At 39.2% G+C, this 16,256-nt stretch overlaps 1 protein-coding gene across 10 annotated transcripts in view; it reads left to right on the top strand.

The window, feature by feature from the left end:
* Positions 1–936: 936 nt before the first annotated feature.
* AASDH (aminoadipate-semialdehyde dehydrogenase) overlaps positions 937–16,256 on the top strand; it is a 56,074-nt gene continuing 40,754 nt past the window's right edge. For 5 of the 10 annotated variants that reach the window (XM_063603811.1, XM_063603813.1, XM_055111523.2 and 2 more), the window contains exons 1-5: positions 937–5,718; positions 6,265–6,436; positions 8,418–8,689; positions 10,163–10,283; positions 14,286–14,602. In XM_063603811.1, coding sequence (XP_063459881.1) covers positions 8,460–8,689; positions 10,163–10,283; positions 14,286–14,602 — 668 coding nt within the window. In that variant the 5' untranslated portion in view covers positions 937–5,718; positions 6,265–6,436; positions 8,418–8,459. Of the gene's footprint in view, positions 5,719–6,264; positions 7,181–8,417; positions 8,690–10,162; positions 10,284–14,285; positions 14,603–16,256 lie in introns of those variants that run through there. The other 5 variants (XM_034958771.3, XM_008954383.4, XM_057302098.2 and 2 more) reach the window with 3 other exon arrangements.

The following is a 16,256-nucleotide window of genomic DNA, read 5'->3' on the forward strand; positions in this document are numbered from 1 at the left end:
GCAGGATTAGATTCAAAGTGTCAGGGTGGGTAGGTAAATGAATAGATAAACTGTAGTACATTCAGACAACAGAATATTATTCAGTGCTTAAAAGAAATGAGCAATCAAGCCATTAAATGACAGAAGGAACATAAATGCATATTAACTAAGTGAAAGGCACCACTCTGAAAATACTACATACTTAATATTGAAGGTATCCAAAGAAAAAGTCTCCCATGTTAAGGATAAACTGGTCACAGACAAGAAAGATTTCTAGTAGGGCACCTGCCAGTGTTTGTTAAGAAAATTTCTGTGCAGCTAGGTAAACCTTGGTCGCTGGACTGGATCTTTAATTCTTCTAGATTCCTCCAATCCAACTTTCTTCCATAGAATTACTAAAAACGAGACTTGCTATGTTCTTAAAGCCCAAGCTCAAACTAACTGAATTTTAAGGGAGAAATCTCATGCCCAAAGGTTCACAAAACTGCCCAATGCTATAACCAGAGACATTAAAACTGTAAACCGGAATGAAAAGCTAACATCTCCATACTGTGGGCAGCTTTTCCCAAGATGATGGAACATAACTCCCCATCCTAATGACACTCTTGCCCCTCTTAATTCTTCCTTGTTTATGCCTACCTCTTTGATTTGGCAGGATAATTTCACAATCGGTAGATATTGTGGGTGACTTGACAGAATCTGACTTCATAAATCCTTTAGTCCACCCAGGGGGTAATACTGGCAACATCCTCAGTAAACTTTTTGTTCAAATTGTACTAATGGTCTTTTTTAAAACAGAGTTAGCTCTCTCTGCTTTAATTCAAGCCAGTCATGGAATGCTAAGTAATAGGATTGCTGTGTACCAGCTAAACAAAGAAATGTCTGTGCTTTTGCTCATACTACATGCTGTACCTGGATACATTCCTTTGGGGAATTTATATACACAAAATAAGAAAATAGCCCACATGGTATAATAGGTCTCACCTAATTCTTCATGATCATTTGATTTATTCAACTGGTTGTCTTTAAGCCTAGGTTCACGGCTGAAAACTTATGCTGAGATTGTTACTTTGTATTTTCTTTTTTTTTTTTTTTTAAGAACTTTATACCTGTTTCTTGTCAAATTTGCATAGAAATGCAACTCCTAACAGAATAATGCTCTCCCAGCACTTTGAGATGATAGACAGTGCCTATGGAACAGACAGAATTGAACTTAGCAGTGGACTCCAGGTAGACTTAGCCTGAGATCCACTCCCTCCAAACCTCTTGTTGTTCAAATGTGGCTAAAGGGTTTTGATGCTAATTCCTAGTTACCAGTGACTCCCTTCAACATGGGGGCAGACTGGCACCAAGAGATATCAAAACCTAAATACAGGATGATTGATCAGTGATGCTTTTGAGAAAGACCTTGATCAAAAGGGGAAATGTGAAAGTTGTCAGATTCAAAATGGAGTCACTCGTATTAAAACCCTGACAAACGAAGCCAGGAAACGCCATGAAGGGGAAGGGTTCTCATGTACATATGGTTGATAACAAGAACTATCAAAAGACTACAAAAATTTACAACCTGCACAAAGGCCACCACAACCTTAAACACAACACACACACACATACACATACTTCTGCAACAACATCTGCCTAGCAACTGCCTATCTAACTTATGGACTGACACCACCCTTACCACGCTTGTTATTGTTAAAACAAACAGTGAGGTTTATTTTTATTTATTTATTTATTTTTTGAGATGGAGTCTCACTTCGTCACCAGGCTGGAGTGCAGTGGCGCAATCTCGGTTCACTGCAACCTCCACCTCCTGGGTTCAAGTGATTCTCCTGCCTCAGCCTCCCGAGTAGCTGGGACTACAGGCGTGTGTCACCATGCCCAATTAATTTTTATATTTTTCAAAGAGACGGTTTCACTGTATTGGCCAGGATGGTCTTGATCTCTTGACCTCGTGATCCACCCACCTCGGCCTCCCAAAGTGCTGGGATTACAGGTGTGAGCCACCACCACTCCTGGCCTTCCAGTGTACTTTCATAGTTACATATTCTTTCCTCGTGCTCTGTGAAGAGGTGCCTTCCACCATGATTTTAAGTTTCCTGAGGGCTCCCCAGCCATGTGGAACTGAGTCAGTTAAACCTCTTTTCTTTATAAATTACCCAGTCTCAGATATTTACTTAAAGCAATGTGAGAACAGACTAATACACCTGTCAAAACACCAAGCCTGAAAAACTCAACCACTAATTTGCTCTCTGCCTTCTCCTGAGCAGCTGAACACTGTTAGAGTAACTCACACAATGCCTTATTATCCCAACTGTGATATGTGCTACAACAGCACATAACAGGAGGACCTAACCTTGTTTCAGGTAGGGTCAAGGATTTTCCAAATTATTTTTGAACTTTTTAAGGAAACAATGACATTGACAAGTGAGAGATAAGCCCTAAAATAAGTAGAGTGTGCCAGTCAAGGTACAAAATATCAGCAGGGTACAGGGTGGGCATTTGATAGTTCCCTGCAATTGGAACAGTTTAAGTGGATGGAGCTGAGTAAAAAAAAAAGATAGTTTGGGAAACAAGCGCCTAAGACATGAATCCCTGCTTATAAGGGTGCTATTTAGTATAGGAGGTCAGATTTGGAAATAATGCAGCAACAGTAACAACTGATGCTGTAAGAAATATATGTCACTGTCTGGGAAGGGTCTGGTATTGAAACCTATTTTAAAGTTAGTAAGATAGCCTGTTAACTGTTTTATGGCAGTAAACTTGGATTCCTGGGTGACAAAGAACTTTGTAATTTATGGCAAAAGCAGAAGCCAGAACTTCATGTTTATGCATTTTCCATGTCCCCCAAGTCCCACCGGGATGGTGAAGATGGGCCTCCAGGGATGTCTGCACGTGCAGTCAGTGGGTTACATTATAGGAGAGGAATACTGAGTTTGGGGGATTCACTACTTTTGTAGTTAAGTGGAAGCAAGCCTACTCTTTGGGAAGAATACTTCAGCTATGAAACTGATCATCCCAAACAACCCTGAAAAAATGATCTAGGTAAAGAGCAGTTAGGACCTTACATTCTTGGCAAACCCAGAATTTGCAGGTCCCATGACAAATGACCCCTCCCAAGAGTATGGTGGGTTCGTGGGATGGAGTTTGGAGGAGTCTGGATAAATTATTCTTTAGGGCTTGAAGAAAGGCATCACTGAGGAAGTGATGTTTAAGCTGTATTTTCATCAAGCAGGCATGGAGAAAGAAGGGTATTTCAGCGTGAGCCCAGCCAAAACAGGTGTGGAAACATGATAAGGACTTTGTATTCTCAGAACTCTTACTAGCCTCTCATTATGACTAGAGTTTACAGTATCAGGTGTGAGGAATGTGGAAGATGGGTGGGGGAGCAGTGGCCTGCTGTGAGATATCAGGTTAGAAAGAAAATGAACTCTCTTGTTTACCTTACTGAAGAGTCTGAATGTTATGCAGGCAACGAGGGATCAATGAAGCTTCTTATTCTCATAGAAGAATGCTATGACTGATCTGGTATATGTTTTAGAATGATCACCCTGGATTATCAGGTAAAAATGCTGTCTTAAACATAGTGTTCTACATTTGCTCCCTAAGACTCCCTGAAAATGACAGTAACAGGATTTTTAAAGTCATACACCCTTAAGGATTAAAGAAAAGGAATGGAAATGAAATTCTGGAATCAATAGCAAAGGGCTCAGTTGACTTGAAAAACCTGAATTCTAAACCCCCAGTGAGCAAAACCAACAAGCAATTCTATTTGTATCACAGAACCCCCTAAAAAGCTAAGAAACTGGCTTCAGGAAGTAGAAGTGAAGAGGGTACCTAAAAGGACTGTAAGTTCATTTAGGAGAGTGTTATATCCTTTACGCCACCCCCGGCCCCCGCCTTATTCTGAAGGCTTTTTTTATTGTTTCAGGAGTAAAACGGGGTCTCTGTAATGGAGGACATCAGGCACCTAAAACAAAGAGAATTAAGTGAAAATTGTACTAAATTCTGAGACATACCCCAGCCTCCATACCCCTCCTCTCCCACTTGATTTTCAACAAACGTCCCATGGGCTCAACAGCTTCCAATCAACTTTTAAATATACCCCCCACTTACATATGAGCAGATAAGGACCACCAGACATCCTAGGAAAGCCTCTAATGTGAAAGATAGAGCACAAAATCAACAGAAGAAAGAAAAAGGAAACGAGGGAAATAGATACTGCAAGGGAAGAAAAACTTTAAAAAAGGTATCATTAATATCAGAGTTGGATGATGATACTGGAATAATAAAACATCATTTTGGCAGCAATTCAGAGTCAACTGGAGGCAAACAAAACTGAAAACGTTTTAGGAAAAAGCTGACCAAGAAGACCTGAACTAAAGTAGCAGTAATGGCGATGAACATGACACTTAAAAAACGCAGGTTCTAGGCCCCTCACTAGAAAACTAGGGGATGAACCTCCGGGAATGGAGTCCAGGAATTTGGAATCTTCTAAAACATCACCACTGGCAATTCTGATGTGGCCAGCTGGGTGCTGGTCTCAAGACTGAGAACTAGAGGACATAGGGTCTAATCGGATGTAAGAGGGTAAGAAAGTGGGAAGGTTGATAACTGTCTGGCTGGGTGGATGATGGTGTCATCCCAACGTAGAAACATAGAAACATAGACAAGATACACTTTTGCCCACTTCCAACCTAAATACATAAATAAGGCTGTGTTAGTTTGAGTAGTCCATGGTACATCTTGGAAAAGTATAGTTGGCATGTGGAGATATTTTTTGCTTAGATTAGAAGCACAGTTTCTTGTCACCAACAACTACGGCTGCGAGAGCGTCCTATGCTTTTTTCTCACGTACTGTTTTGATGCAGAGCTGTCTTCGCAGTCCCTCCCCCGGCTAAAACCCCCCCCAAACAAAAAAATCCCGATTACTCTGCCACCAGACAGTAGCTTTAAAACACCTCTGTTATTGCCCTTGACGCTTATCGTAATAATTGACATGTCTCCAACTGTAACAATTCCCTTGGAAACAGAAACTTCTATTCAGGCATATAGTTTACAAAACTCCACCTCGGACCTGCTTTAATTTCTTTACAGGTCCTACTAAATGCTCCTGTCAAATTCCTTAGTTATCGTTTCAATCTGCTTCCCAATTAAAATGTCAGCATCATGATGACAGGAACGTCGTTTGCAGGCGTCACTGCTGCAGCCATATCTCCAGCACGTTTCCAGAAAATGTCATTGGTTGAAAGCAATAACTCTCCTATTTCACAATGATTTCATCTCTCTTCACATCAACCCTAGGTGATGTTTTTATTCTCACCTGATGAACGAGAATACTGCGGCTCAAAATTCAAGAGTCTTGCCCAGAGTTTTTTGGCAAGTACGAAAGGGTTATGGCTCCAAACTGGTTAGCTCCGAAGTCCTTGCAAACCCTGTCCGAGACCATGCGCGACCCCAAGGAGCGCCTGAGCAGATAACCAAAAGTGAAAAAGCCTATAGACCTCTTCACTCAAGTTAGCGCCTCGGCTTCAGGAGAGGCAGCGCCAGCTCCACGCAGCCTGCCCGGGGTCGCTCGCACTGACGTCACATAGCGACGCGGAAGATTTACGTATGGTGCCTCGCTCTGGGATAGCTTTACGGCTTCTGGGAGCTGCTGCTTCGCTGTGAGAAGTATCCGCGACGAGCTATCCGGGAAAGGGCCGAATGCGATCAAACCTAATCCGCGAGACTTGCTAAGTGAGTCGCGTCAGGGCGCGGTGTCCGGCGGGGGTCTGTGTGAAGGAGGCGAAGTGCCGCTAGGCCTGAGCCTGCTTCCACATACATTTGCTCAGCTTCAGGACCACTGCCTGACCTCGGATTTAATACATCGGGGTCTGGCGTGCTGGTGTGGTGCAGACTAACCCTGACCTGTGTGTACACTTCTGCATCACTAGCCTCCGCCCCTCCATTCAAATGGAAATAAGTGTGCTCCGCGCTCAGCTACCCCCTAGAGTGGTTTCGAAGAGCAATGAAGAAATGTTTAGGAAGCTGTAAATTGCATTGTTACTCGTTGCATACCGTAAATTAAGAAGCCGGGGAATTGGGAAAATAAAGTTTCTGGATTATTTATCCATTTTTAAAACAGCCAGTGACCTAGAGAGAGGCCCCATAGCAATTGAATTTGTTGACACTCTTAAGATCTTTGTTGACTAAATAGCAGCTTCTACAGTTGTAGCAAGTAAATTTATTCCTTTTACATGTAAAATCTGCTTACCAGAGTTTGCTTTTTTTTTCCTTTTTAAGGTCTCAAACATTTGGGCATTAATAAGTTTAGTATTCTCTACTGCAGAGAATGTTATTTGTGACTCAATGAATGAAAATGAAAACCTGAGACAACAAGAATGGATTTTACCTTAAATGTCTGTAGCAACCATTGGGAAAATGGAAAGAAACATCTTAATTATCGTATAGAAGTGTAGGTACCCTTCTGCACTACCTGTATGTTGCGAAATGAACTCATTCCTCATAATTTAAGCGCATGCTGCAGAAAGCCTCCCTTATATTTACATAATGATCATTGTATGTCTGAGGAAAGCTTAAAATTGTATCTTGTGCATTAAAAAGAGCTAATATTTATAGAAATGCCTACTAAAAATAAATAATGTAAGTACTAAAATTGCCTTATATGTTTAAACTGTATATTTAGAAATCACAGCATTTTCAAACTTATGGGTCTTGGCAGTTATTGGTTCATTTTACTCTCTTTAGGATTTCTTTTTCCTAATTGATGTTAATTAGTTGATATAAATGAAAATTTTGAGTCAGGAAATCAATTCAAATAGGTGTGAACAAATTAAAAAAAAAAAAAAAGAAAGAAAAGAAAACTTGACTCGGCCGGGCGCGGTGGCTCCGCCTGTAATCCTAACATTTTGGGAGGCCAAGGTAGGTGGATCACTTAGGTCAGGAGTTCAAAACCAACCTGGCCAACATGGAGAAACCCTGTGTCTACTTAAAAAAAAATAACAAAAACAAAAATTAGTTGGACATGGTAGCGCGCACTTGTAATCCCAGCTACTCGGGAGCTTGAGGTGGGAGAATCGCTTGAATCTGGGAGGCAGAGGTTGCAGTGAGCCAAGATCACGCCATTGCATTCCAGCCTGGGGAACAGAGCGAGACTGTCACAAAAACAAACAAAAACTTTACTGAAGCAGGCTACTTGGTAAGTCTTAATTGCTTTAAAATATGGAAAACAGAGTTCAGAGAGGGAAAAAAATAACTTTCACCTTTAAGGAAACACTGTGAATTTTTTTTACTGTTGATCCCGAGTGTTTCTTTCTTGAAATACTGTTTTGAATCTTTTAATATAATCTGCCTTAAGAAACCCAGAGAACATTGCATTGATATACTGCTTTATTGAGTTGTAATATTATATTTTCAGTCTAAGTGAACTTATTGGCAATTTAAAAATAAACTATACAGTATGAAGAGTTTACTTCTTGACAATTATACAAGTATGACTTCTGTAAAATATTAATAGTATAGTAATAAGCACTGTTTTTATATATAGTTGTCTAGAACTGAATGAATAGGAATAGGGTTTTTTGCTTTCTTCTGTCAAAGATTGATTTTGCTTTCATCTGAGTTTAGCTCCTACTGGAATTTAAAAGCAAAGTTTATTTACATTAGTCATTTTATTTTATTTTTATTTCATTTACTTATTTATTTTGAGATGGGGTCTTGCCCTGTCACCCAGGCTGGAGTGCAGTGGTGCCATCTTGGCTCACTGCAACCTCTGCCTCCTGGGTTCAAGTGATTCGCCTGCCTCACCCTCCAGAGTAGCTGGGATTACAGGTGTATGCCACCTTGCCCGGCTAATTTTTATATTTTTAGTAGAGACAGGGTTTCACCATGTTGGCCAGGCTGATCTTGAACTCCTGACCTCAAGTGATCCACCCACCTCGGCCTCCCGAAGTGCTGGGATTACAGGTGTGAGCCGCCGCACCCGGCCACATTAGTAATTTTAAAGTCACCATACAAGATTTTGACTACTCTATCTTAACAAATCTGTAACAGTTACTGAAGGAAAGTAAAAAAATTAAGTGTGGGGTCCTTTAAATTTGATTTTATTGATTAATTTTTTATATATTTCATATTTACATTGTGGTCCGTTGAGAGAGAAGTCTCCATTTTTACCTGCTTCATTTTCATCTGTGTATACCACTGCCCTCCCAAATTTTTTTGATGCTCTGACCCAGCATAGGTTGATGTATCAAGTTAATTTTCAACCTCATTGTCCTCAGTAAAGTTACCATAATTTCATAAGTTCAGAGATTCTTCATTTATATATCTTTGATATAATTATTTTTGTGAGATATTATTGTAGAGAAGTTTTTCCCTGTCCCTCCACCGAGCTCTCTAAAACTCCCTCTCCCCCTAACACTTCTGTATATACACAGGGTTCTGTGCTACAAATTGATGTTTAGATAAACTTCAGTGAAATGACTCTTCAGGAATTGGTGCATAAGGCTGCCTCCTGTTATATGGACAGAGTAGCTGTATGTTTTGATGAATGCAACAACCAGCTTCCAGTTTACTACACCTACAAGACTGTGGTTAATGCTGCTTCTGAATTATCAAATTTTCTGCTGTTACACTGTGACTTTCAAGGAATTCGGGAAATTGGTCTCTACTGCCAACCTGGGATAGACTTACCCTCTTGGATTTTAGGGTAATATTTTTTAGAACTGTAAATTTGATGTTACTCCAAGCTAATGTAAATTTTTAATAGAGTATATTGCAAGTTATTGTTCTGTTTACTATTGGACTTTTCTATATTGTTTGGTCAATTGTAGAGAGGCTAAAGAAGTTTGCATTTCCCCTAGTATTATTTTTATATTATTTAAATTAATTATTCTGAGCTTATTTAGGAAAGACTAGAAGCTTTCACTAATAGAACATATAAGTATCTCCAAAATGTAAGGGCTTCATTAATCTGTTAAAGGAAAACAATTATAACAATTTATAACACTTTGTTGTTAGATAAAAGAAAACAGGATTTCACAGATAACATGACTATGTTTTTTGTCCGCAACTGAAATTTTAGGCACTAAGGTATTCAATAAATCAGTAAATTAGAGTTTTGGATAATAGTTGATATAGATTGAAATATGAACCCATTAGAAGACACTATTCCAACAAATATTTGCAAAATGTTCAATCATTTAAATTGTTCTAGAATGTTATCCTCATATAGTGATTTCTATTCTAGAACTCTGCAGTAAGTATAAACTGCCAAAGAAATAGTTTATTCATTCTATAATATGTGTCTTAGTAAATTAATTATATAAATATAAAGCAAAAGATGTTCAAAAATTTACTTTTGGCCAGGCACAGTGGCTCACACCTGTAAATCCCAGCACTTTGAGAGGCTGAGGCTGGAGTATCATTTAAGGCCAGGAGTTCGAGACCACCCTGGTGACTTCACAAGACCCCATCTCTATAAAACAAATAAAAACAACAACAAAAATTTACTTTCACTCAATTATTGACGAAATTTATTGAGAATTTACTATGCGCAAAGATCTAGTGTCCTTAAAGTATACCTGAAACTACTTAAAATGCTTAACTTTAAAAAAATCTTGTATTTCTCTATATTAAGTGATAAGAATTTAACATAGTAAATACTCAGGATTTTCATTAAGAAAAGATAAAATGACAGTGTTTATATATTTATTTATTTTTGAGATGAAGTTTCACTCTTATTGCCCAGGCTGGAGTGCAACGGCGTGATCTCGGCTCACCGCAACCTCCGCCTCCCGGGTTCAAGCAATTCTCCTGCTTCAACCTCCCAAGTAGCTGGGATTACAGACGCCCGGCTGATTTTGTATTTTTAGTAGAGACAGGGTTTCTCCATGTTGGTCAGGCTGGTCTCGAACTCCCGACCTCAGGTGATTCGCTCGCCTCAGCCTCCCAAAGTGCTGGGATTACAGGCGTGAGCCACCGCGCCCGGCTAAAATGACAGCGTTTATTACCAACTATGTGTCAATGAAAACATTGGAAATTTCTGATCAGCAATAAAGTGCTCCAGAAACCATTTTTATGCTGCTACAAAAAGTAAATAAAGTGCATAGAGAAATAGAAATGCTTAAACAAATACTAAATCAACAGACATTCTATGCTGACTGTGTACTTTTTTCTTTAGAATTCTCCAAGTCCCAGCTGCTTATGTACCTATCGAGCCAGATTCACCACCGTCATTATCAACTCATTTTATGAAAAAATGTAATCTAAAGTATATCCTTGTTGAAAAAAAACAAATTAATGTAAGTCTGGATGTTTCAATTGTTTTTTGCCTGTATTACATTTATTTCAATTGAAACATTCCTTCCTTCTCCCATCTGGATTCCTAAGTCTGCTAAATGTGGCAAGGTTTCTCAGTCTTTGCACTATGACATTTTTAGGGTTGAGTAATTGTTGTGAGGAGTGTTCCGTATATTATAGGATATTTGGCAATATCTTTGACCTCCACTCGCTAGACCTCAGTAGCACCTCCCAGTCATAACAACCAAAAATCTCCAGACATTGCCAATTGTCCCCCGGAGGGGCTCTCCACCCCTCACACTCCATTGTGAGCCACTATTCTGTGGTATGAACAGATCTGTTAGCCTTCTAATAATATATTATGCATTGTTTTGAATTTCTCTTTCCAAAGTATTTCCTATACTGCAAAATTTTATAATACTTGGAACTTTCATATTTATGGCAATTACATTGGTCAGCAACACTGAAGAATTATAACTAAGCTTGCATTTTGAAAAAGAGACTGGTACTTAGAAGAGATCTTTCCAGAAAAGCAAATTTATTGTTTTTTTATTTTTAAATGATTGCCAACCAAAGATATAACCAAGAAACTCTGTTTTTGGGGCAAGAATTGGTGTTATATCTTCAGCAAGATGCAGCCCATGCTTCATTGTTTATTTATTATTTATAAAATATTGTTTTACTAAAGGGGAAGAACATTATAAAAATATATTCAATTTAGCTTGTTTTTGCCCATTTTCTATATGAGCCAGTTTGTATTGGGGTAACTTAAATGCATTCCCCGCTTTCACCCCCCCCCAACTGTGTGTGTGTGTGTGTGTGAGAAGTGTCAAGAACTTGAGGTATATGGGGGACTTTCTAGAGACTCAAAGGGTTTTTTTTTTTTTTGAGCCAGAGTCTCACTCTGTTACCCAGGCTGAAGTGCAATGGGCAATGGTGCGATCTCAGCTCACTGCAACCTCCGCCTCCCATGTTCAAGTGGTTCTTGTGCCTCAGCTGCCCAAGTAGCTGGAATTACAGGTGCATGCCACCACACCCGGCTAATTTTTGTATGTATATTTTTAAGTAGAGACAAGGTTTCACCATGTTGGCCAGGCTGGTCTTGAACTCCTGACCTCGAGTGATCTGCCTGCCCCGACCTCCCAAAGTGCTGGGATTACAGGCATGAGCCACCACACCTGGTCTGGTTAATAAATATTTTAAAAATAATTACTTATTAGTGTGTAGCCGAAGTTTCCTCTACTCCTCAAATTGGTTATTGCATTGTTCATAAGTAAGCAAAACTGAAATGGGGATGTGATGTTTATTTTTCTTAGCAATCTTAGTGAAAATTTTATAAAAGGTAGCTGAGTATCAGTATTAATTGTCAATGTCAAGGTATTCTTTATGACCAGTAGGAGTTGGACATAGCAAAACCCAAAAAGGAGTTGGGCACAGCAAAACCTTGCTTCCTATCCCATGATTTTGATGATGGTGTAAGTGTTCTTCCTTCATTTAACACAGGAACGATCAGTAAGTATTTTTAAGCATCTACTGTATGTATGCCCAGCATCCACTAAAGCAGTAGTTCTCAACTGGGGACAATTGGCAATGTCTAGACATATTTTTTATTGTAATGATGGAAGTGGGGTGCTACTGGCATCTGGTGGGTAGAGGCCAGCGATACTGCTAAAAATCCTACAGTGTATAAGACAGCACTCCACAAAGAATTTTCTGGTCCAAAATATCAGTAGTGTTGAAGCTGAGAAACCTTGCACTAGGGACAGGATGATTGGGAGGGCATTAGCATATAAGCCTTCCAGCTTTTTATAATGTAGTTGGAGAGAAAAGTTAATACTTCTGAACCTATAACATCTACATAGTGTGATAATTGTCCTAAGTGAAGTAAACATAACCCAGTAGATATAGTAGAATTTTAATGGGGAGGGATGGTTTTGAGCTAGATCTGAAGCGTATGTAGGCCTTTAATTTTTTAAATATTACAGGCCCACCACATCCCCTACCCAATACATACACACATTAAACACACAAAGAAAACACTGTAGGCTTCTGGGTTGTGACCTTTTTCTCATTTATGTTGATTTATTTAATGTGAAAACTTAGGTTATATTTCATTAAGCTGTTGTTGTCAACCTAAAAAGATATATTCAAAGAAACCTTACTTTCAACATGTACAAATTCAGTTTAGCATCTCTTCATCCAAACTCACTTCTGGATTAATTCTTCTCCATCCACCAAATCACCTGGGCCAGAAACCCAACAATTTTCTTAGACTCACTCTATATCCAGAAAGTCACCATGTCTTATTTATTCTTTGCTCATAGACCCTTTCTAACCACTCCTCTTGTAACAGAATAGTAGTTCAGGACCATATAGTATATCTGAATTACTGCAAAAGACTCATTAAATGGTTCTCACTTAGCAGAATCTCATTTATTATTCTGTCCTTGATAGAGTCTAATCTATGCTATTGCCACCTTCAACTGGATCCTGTCACTTACAGGTTAAGATCTAAACTCCTTAGTGCTGAGTGTACACGGTTATTAAAGATTTGCATCTCATCTCATCTATCAACAACGCACCTCACCTTTTCCCTCTCCCCCACCCCGTTCTTTACCTTAATTGGAATGCTTAATGTTCACATACCAGCTTTCCCAGGTCAGATCCTCAATGTTGGCTGTTTGCCTCAAGTGCCCATTTTTATTATTTGGAGAATAGCTACTTATAACAAATATTACCCATGAAGCAATCTCTGACCTTCTAGGCAGAGTTCAGCATTTTCTGTTCCCATTAACATTTCAAGCCTGCTTTATTATCATACGCATTGCATTATAATTGCTTGTATATGTCTGGTGTTTTTGAAAATAAGTTAGTAAGGACAGCACTTTGCTCTTGGAGATTTATTTATCTTTTTACCCCTGGGTATACAGCAAGTACTCCCCCCCACTCCCCAAAAACGTCATGTTGAATGAGTAAATGAATACAGTTGGCCCTCTGTATCCAGAGGTTTCCTATCCGAGGATTCATCCAACTGCAGACTGAAAATATTTGGGGCCCACGCCTATAATCCCAGCACTTTAGGAGACTGAGGCAGGAGATCATTTGAGGCCAGGAGTTTGAGACCAGATTGGGTAACATAGTGAGACATCGTCTCTGCTAAAAATAAAAAGCTAGCTGGGTGTTTTGGTGCACACCTGTAGTTCCAGCTACTCAAGAGGCTGAGGTGGGAAGATCGCTTGAGCCCAGCTGTTCGAGGTTGCAGTCAGTTAAGATTACACTGCTGTGGTGAGGCGTGGTGGCTCATGCCTGTAATCCCAGCACTTTGGGAGGCTGATGCTGGCGGATCATGAGGTCAAGAGATCAAGACCATCCTGGCTAACACGATGAAACCCCGTCTCTACTAAAAAAAATACAAAAAAATTAGCCGGGTGTGGTGGCAGGTACCTGTAGTCCCAGCTACTCGGGAGGCTGAGGCAGGAGAATGGTGTGAACCTGGGAGGCGGAATTTGCAGTGAGCTGAGATTGCGCCACTGCACTTCAGCCTGGACGACAGAGTGAGACTCCGTCTCAAAAAAAAAATAAAAATAAAAAAATAAAGATTATACCACTGCACTCCAGCCTGGGCAACAGAGTGAGACCCTGTCTCAAGAAAAAAAAAAAAAAAATATTCAGAAAAAAAAAAACCCAATGCAACAGTAAAAACTAATACAGATTTAAAAATATAGCAACTATTTACATAGCATTAATTAGCATAGTTTTGTATTAGTTATAAGTAATCTAGAGATCATTTAAAGTATATGGGAGGATGTGCATGGGTTATATGCAAATACAGCACCATTTTATATAAGGGACTTGAGCATCTTCAGATTTTGGTATCTGAGATGATCCTAGAACCAATTCCCCCAAGGATACTGAGGGATGACTGTATTTCATATTACTTCTATATAAAGAAGAATATCTTTTAACATACTAATACTGTAAACTTTGTCCCCCATTTCACACAGAAATTTAAATCTTTTCATGAAACATTATTGAACTATGATACATTTACAGTGGAACATAATGACCTAGTGCTCTTCAGACTTCACTGGAAAAATACTGAGGTGAACTTGATGCTAAATGATGGAAAAGAGAAATATGAAAAAGAAAAAATAAAAAGCATAAGTTCTGAGCATGTCAATGAAGAAAAAGCAGAAGAACACATGGATCTGAGGCTAAAGCATTGCTTAGCCTATGTTCTACATACATCAGGGACTACAGGGATACCGAAGATTGTCAGAGTGCCTCATAAGTGTATAGTACCAAATATCCAGCATTTTCGGTAAGTTCTAGTCTTTGACTCTTTCTCAGAATCTATATTGTAGGCCAGGTGTGGTGGCTTATGCCTGTAATCCCAGCACTTTGGGAGGCTGAGGCGGGTGGATCACTTGAGGTTAGGAGTTCAAGATCAGCCTGGCCAACATGGTGAAAGCTGTCTCTACTGAAAAAATACAAAAATCAGCCAGGCGTGTTGGTGGGTGCCTGTAATACCAGGTACTGGAGAGGCTGAGGCAGGAGAATTGCTTGAACCCAGGAGGTGGAGGTTGCAGTGAGCTGAGACTATGCCACTGCACTCCAGCCTGAGTGACAGAGTGAGACTGTCTCAAAAACAAAACAAAACAAAAAACCTTGTATTTTAAAGGGAAAAAAATAATTTTAAAACGTTTGGTTTTATAACTCTTGTTCCTAAATTAATAGTCCTAAGAAGTAAATTGAGTCTTTTTTGTTTCAGCTGTATCTGAACTTTAGTTCTCTGCAGACTAGGCCCTTCACCTGTTTCATCCAAGCCTAGGGCCAGACACGGAACAAACAAATGATATGATTAGAAGCTTTGCATCTTAATTATTAATAAAAAGGGAGAAAGGATTTTCCTAGCAGAGGTACTAGCAGAGTTATATGAGAATGAAGGAGTTTGTCCTACTAGAATGTCAGAGCAGGGCTGAGGAAACAGTGAAAGATCAGGAGCCTGGTATGCCCTGTTGAAGGCTGAACTTAATCCAGTAGATGATGGGGAACCATTAAAAGATTCTCATTTTGTTAAGTTCACTCTTGTAATAGTATTGTGGAGTTTGACTTGCTGATGTGGTCAAGAGATTAGAAATCTCCAAAGTTGACATTCTTAATTTGCCAAGAAAGAGAGGAAGAAGTGAACCTTAGGGGTGTAGTCCTAGAAAATCAAAGGAGGAAACAGAAATAGAAACCTCATGAAACATGTACGTAATTTTATGTCATTTTAAGTTTTATGTAATTTTAAATGCTTAAGTAATATTCAAAAGTAAAATGGAATGAATGAAAAGGGAAGAAAAAAGAATCAAGTGAAGTTAATTTTAACAATATATTTTATTTAATTTAGTATACTCCAAAACATTACTTCAATATGTAATCAATATAAAAATTACTAGTAAGGTATTTTGCATTTTTTATGCTAATCATCTTCAAAATCTGGCATATATTTTATACTTACACATCTCAACGTGGACTAGCCATATTCTTAGTGCTCAGTGGACCTATGGTATTGGATGGCACATGCAGGCCTGGAAAGAAGAAATGGTTAAATGCTGGTAGAGAAAGATGTCTGTTGTAATCGACAATATAGTCTTTAGTGACTTCTTAATCCCCAAGATTGGAGATAGATTACATTAGGCTGGAGATAAGAGAATAGGAGATAACGAAATAGAGGTAACAAAAGTCAAATGTTATTTTCTAGAAACTGGTTTTAATGGAAAAGAAGGAATTCTGGGATGGACACAGGTGTTTTGTCTTTAAGATGGGAGAGGTTGGCTGGGTGCAGTGGCTCATGCCTGTAATCCCACACTTTGGGAGGCTAAGGCAGGAGGATCGCTTGAGCCCAGGAGTTCAAAACCAGCCTGGGTAACACAGTGGGACTCTGTCTTTAAGAAACATTAAAAATAATTAGCTGGGCCTGGTGGTCTGTG

The sequence above is a fragment of the Pan paniscus genome, chromosome 3, assembly GCF_029289425.2.
Source record: "Pan paniscus chromosome 3, NHGRI_mPanPan1-v2.0_pri, whole genome shotgun sequence".
Taxonomy (NCBI): Eukaryota; Metazoa; Chordata; class Mammalia; order Primates; family Hominidae; genus Pan; species Pan paniscus.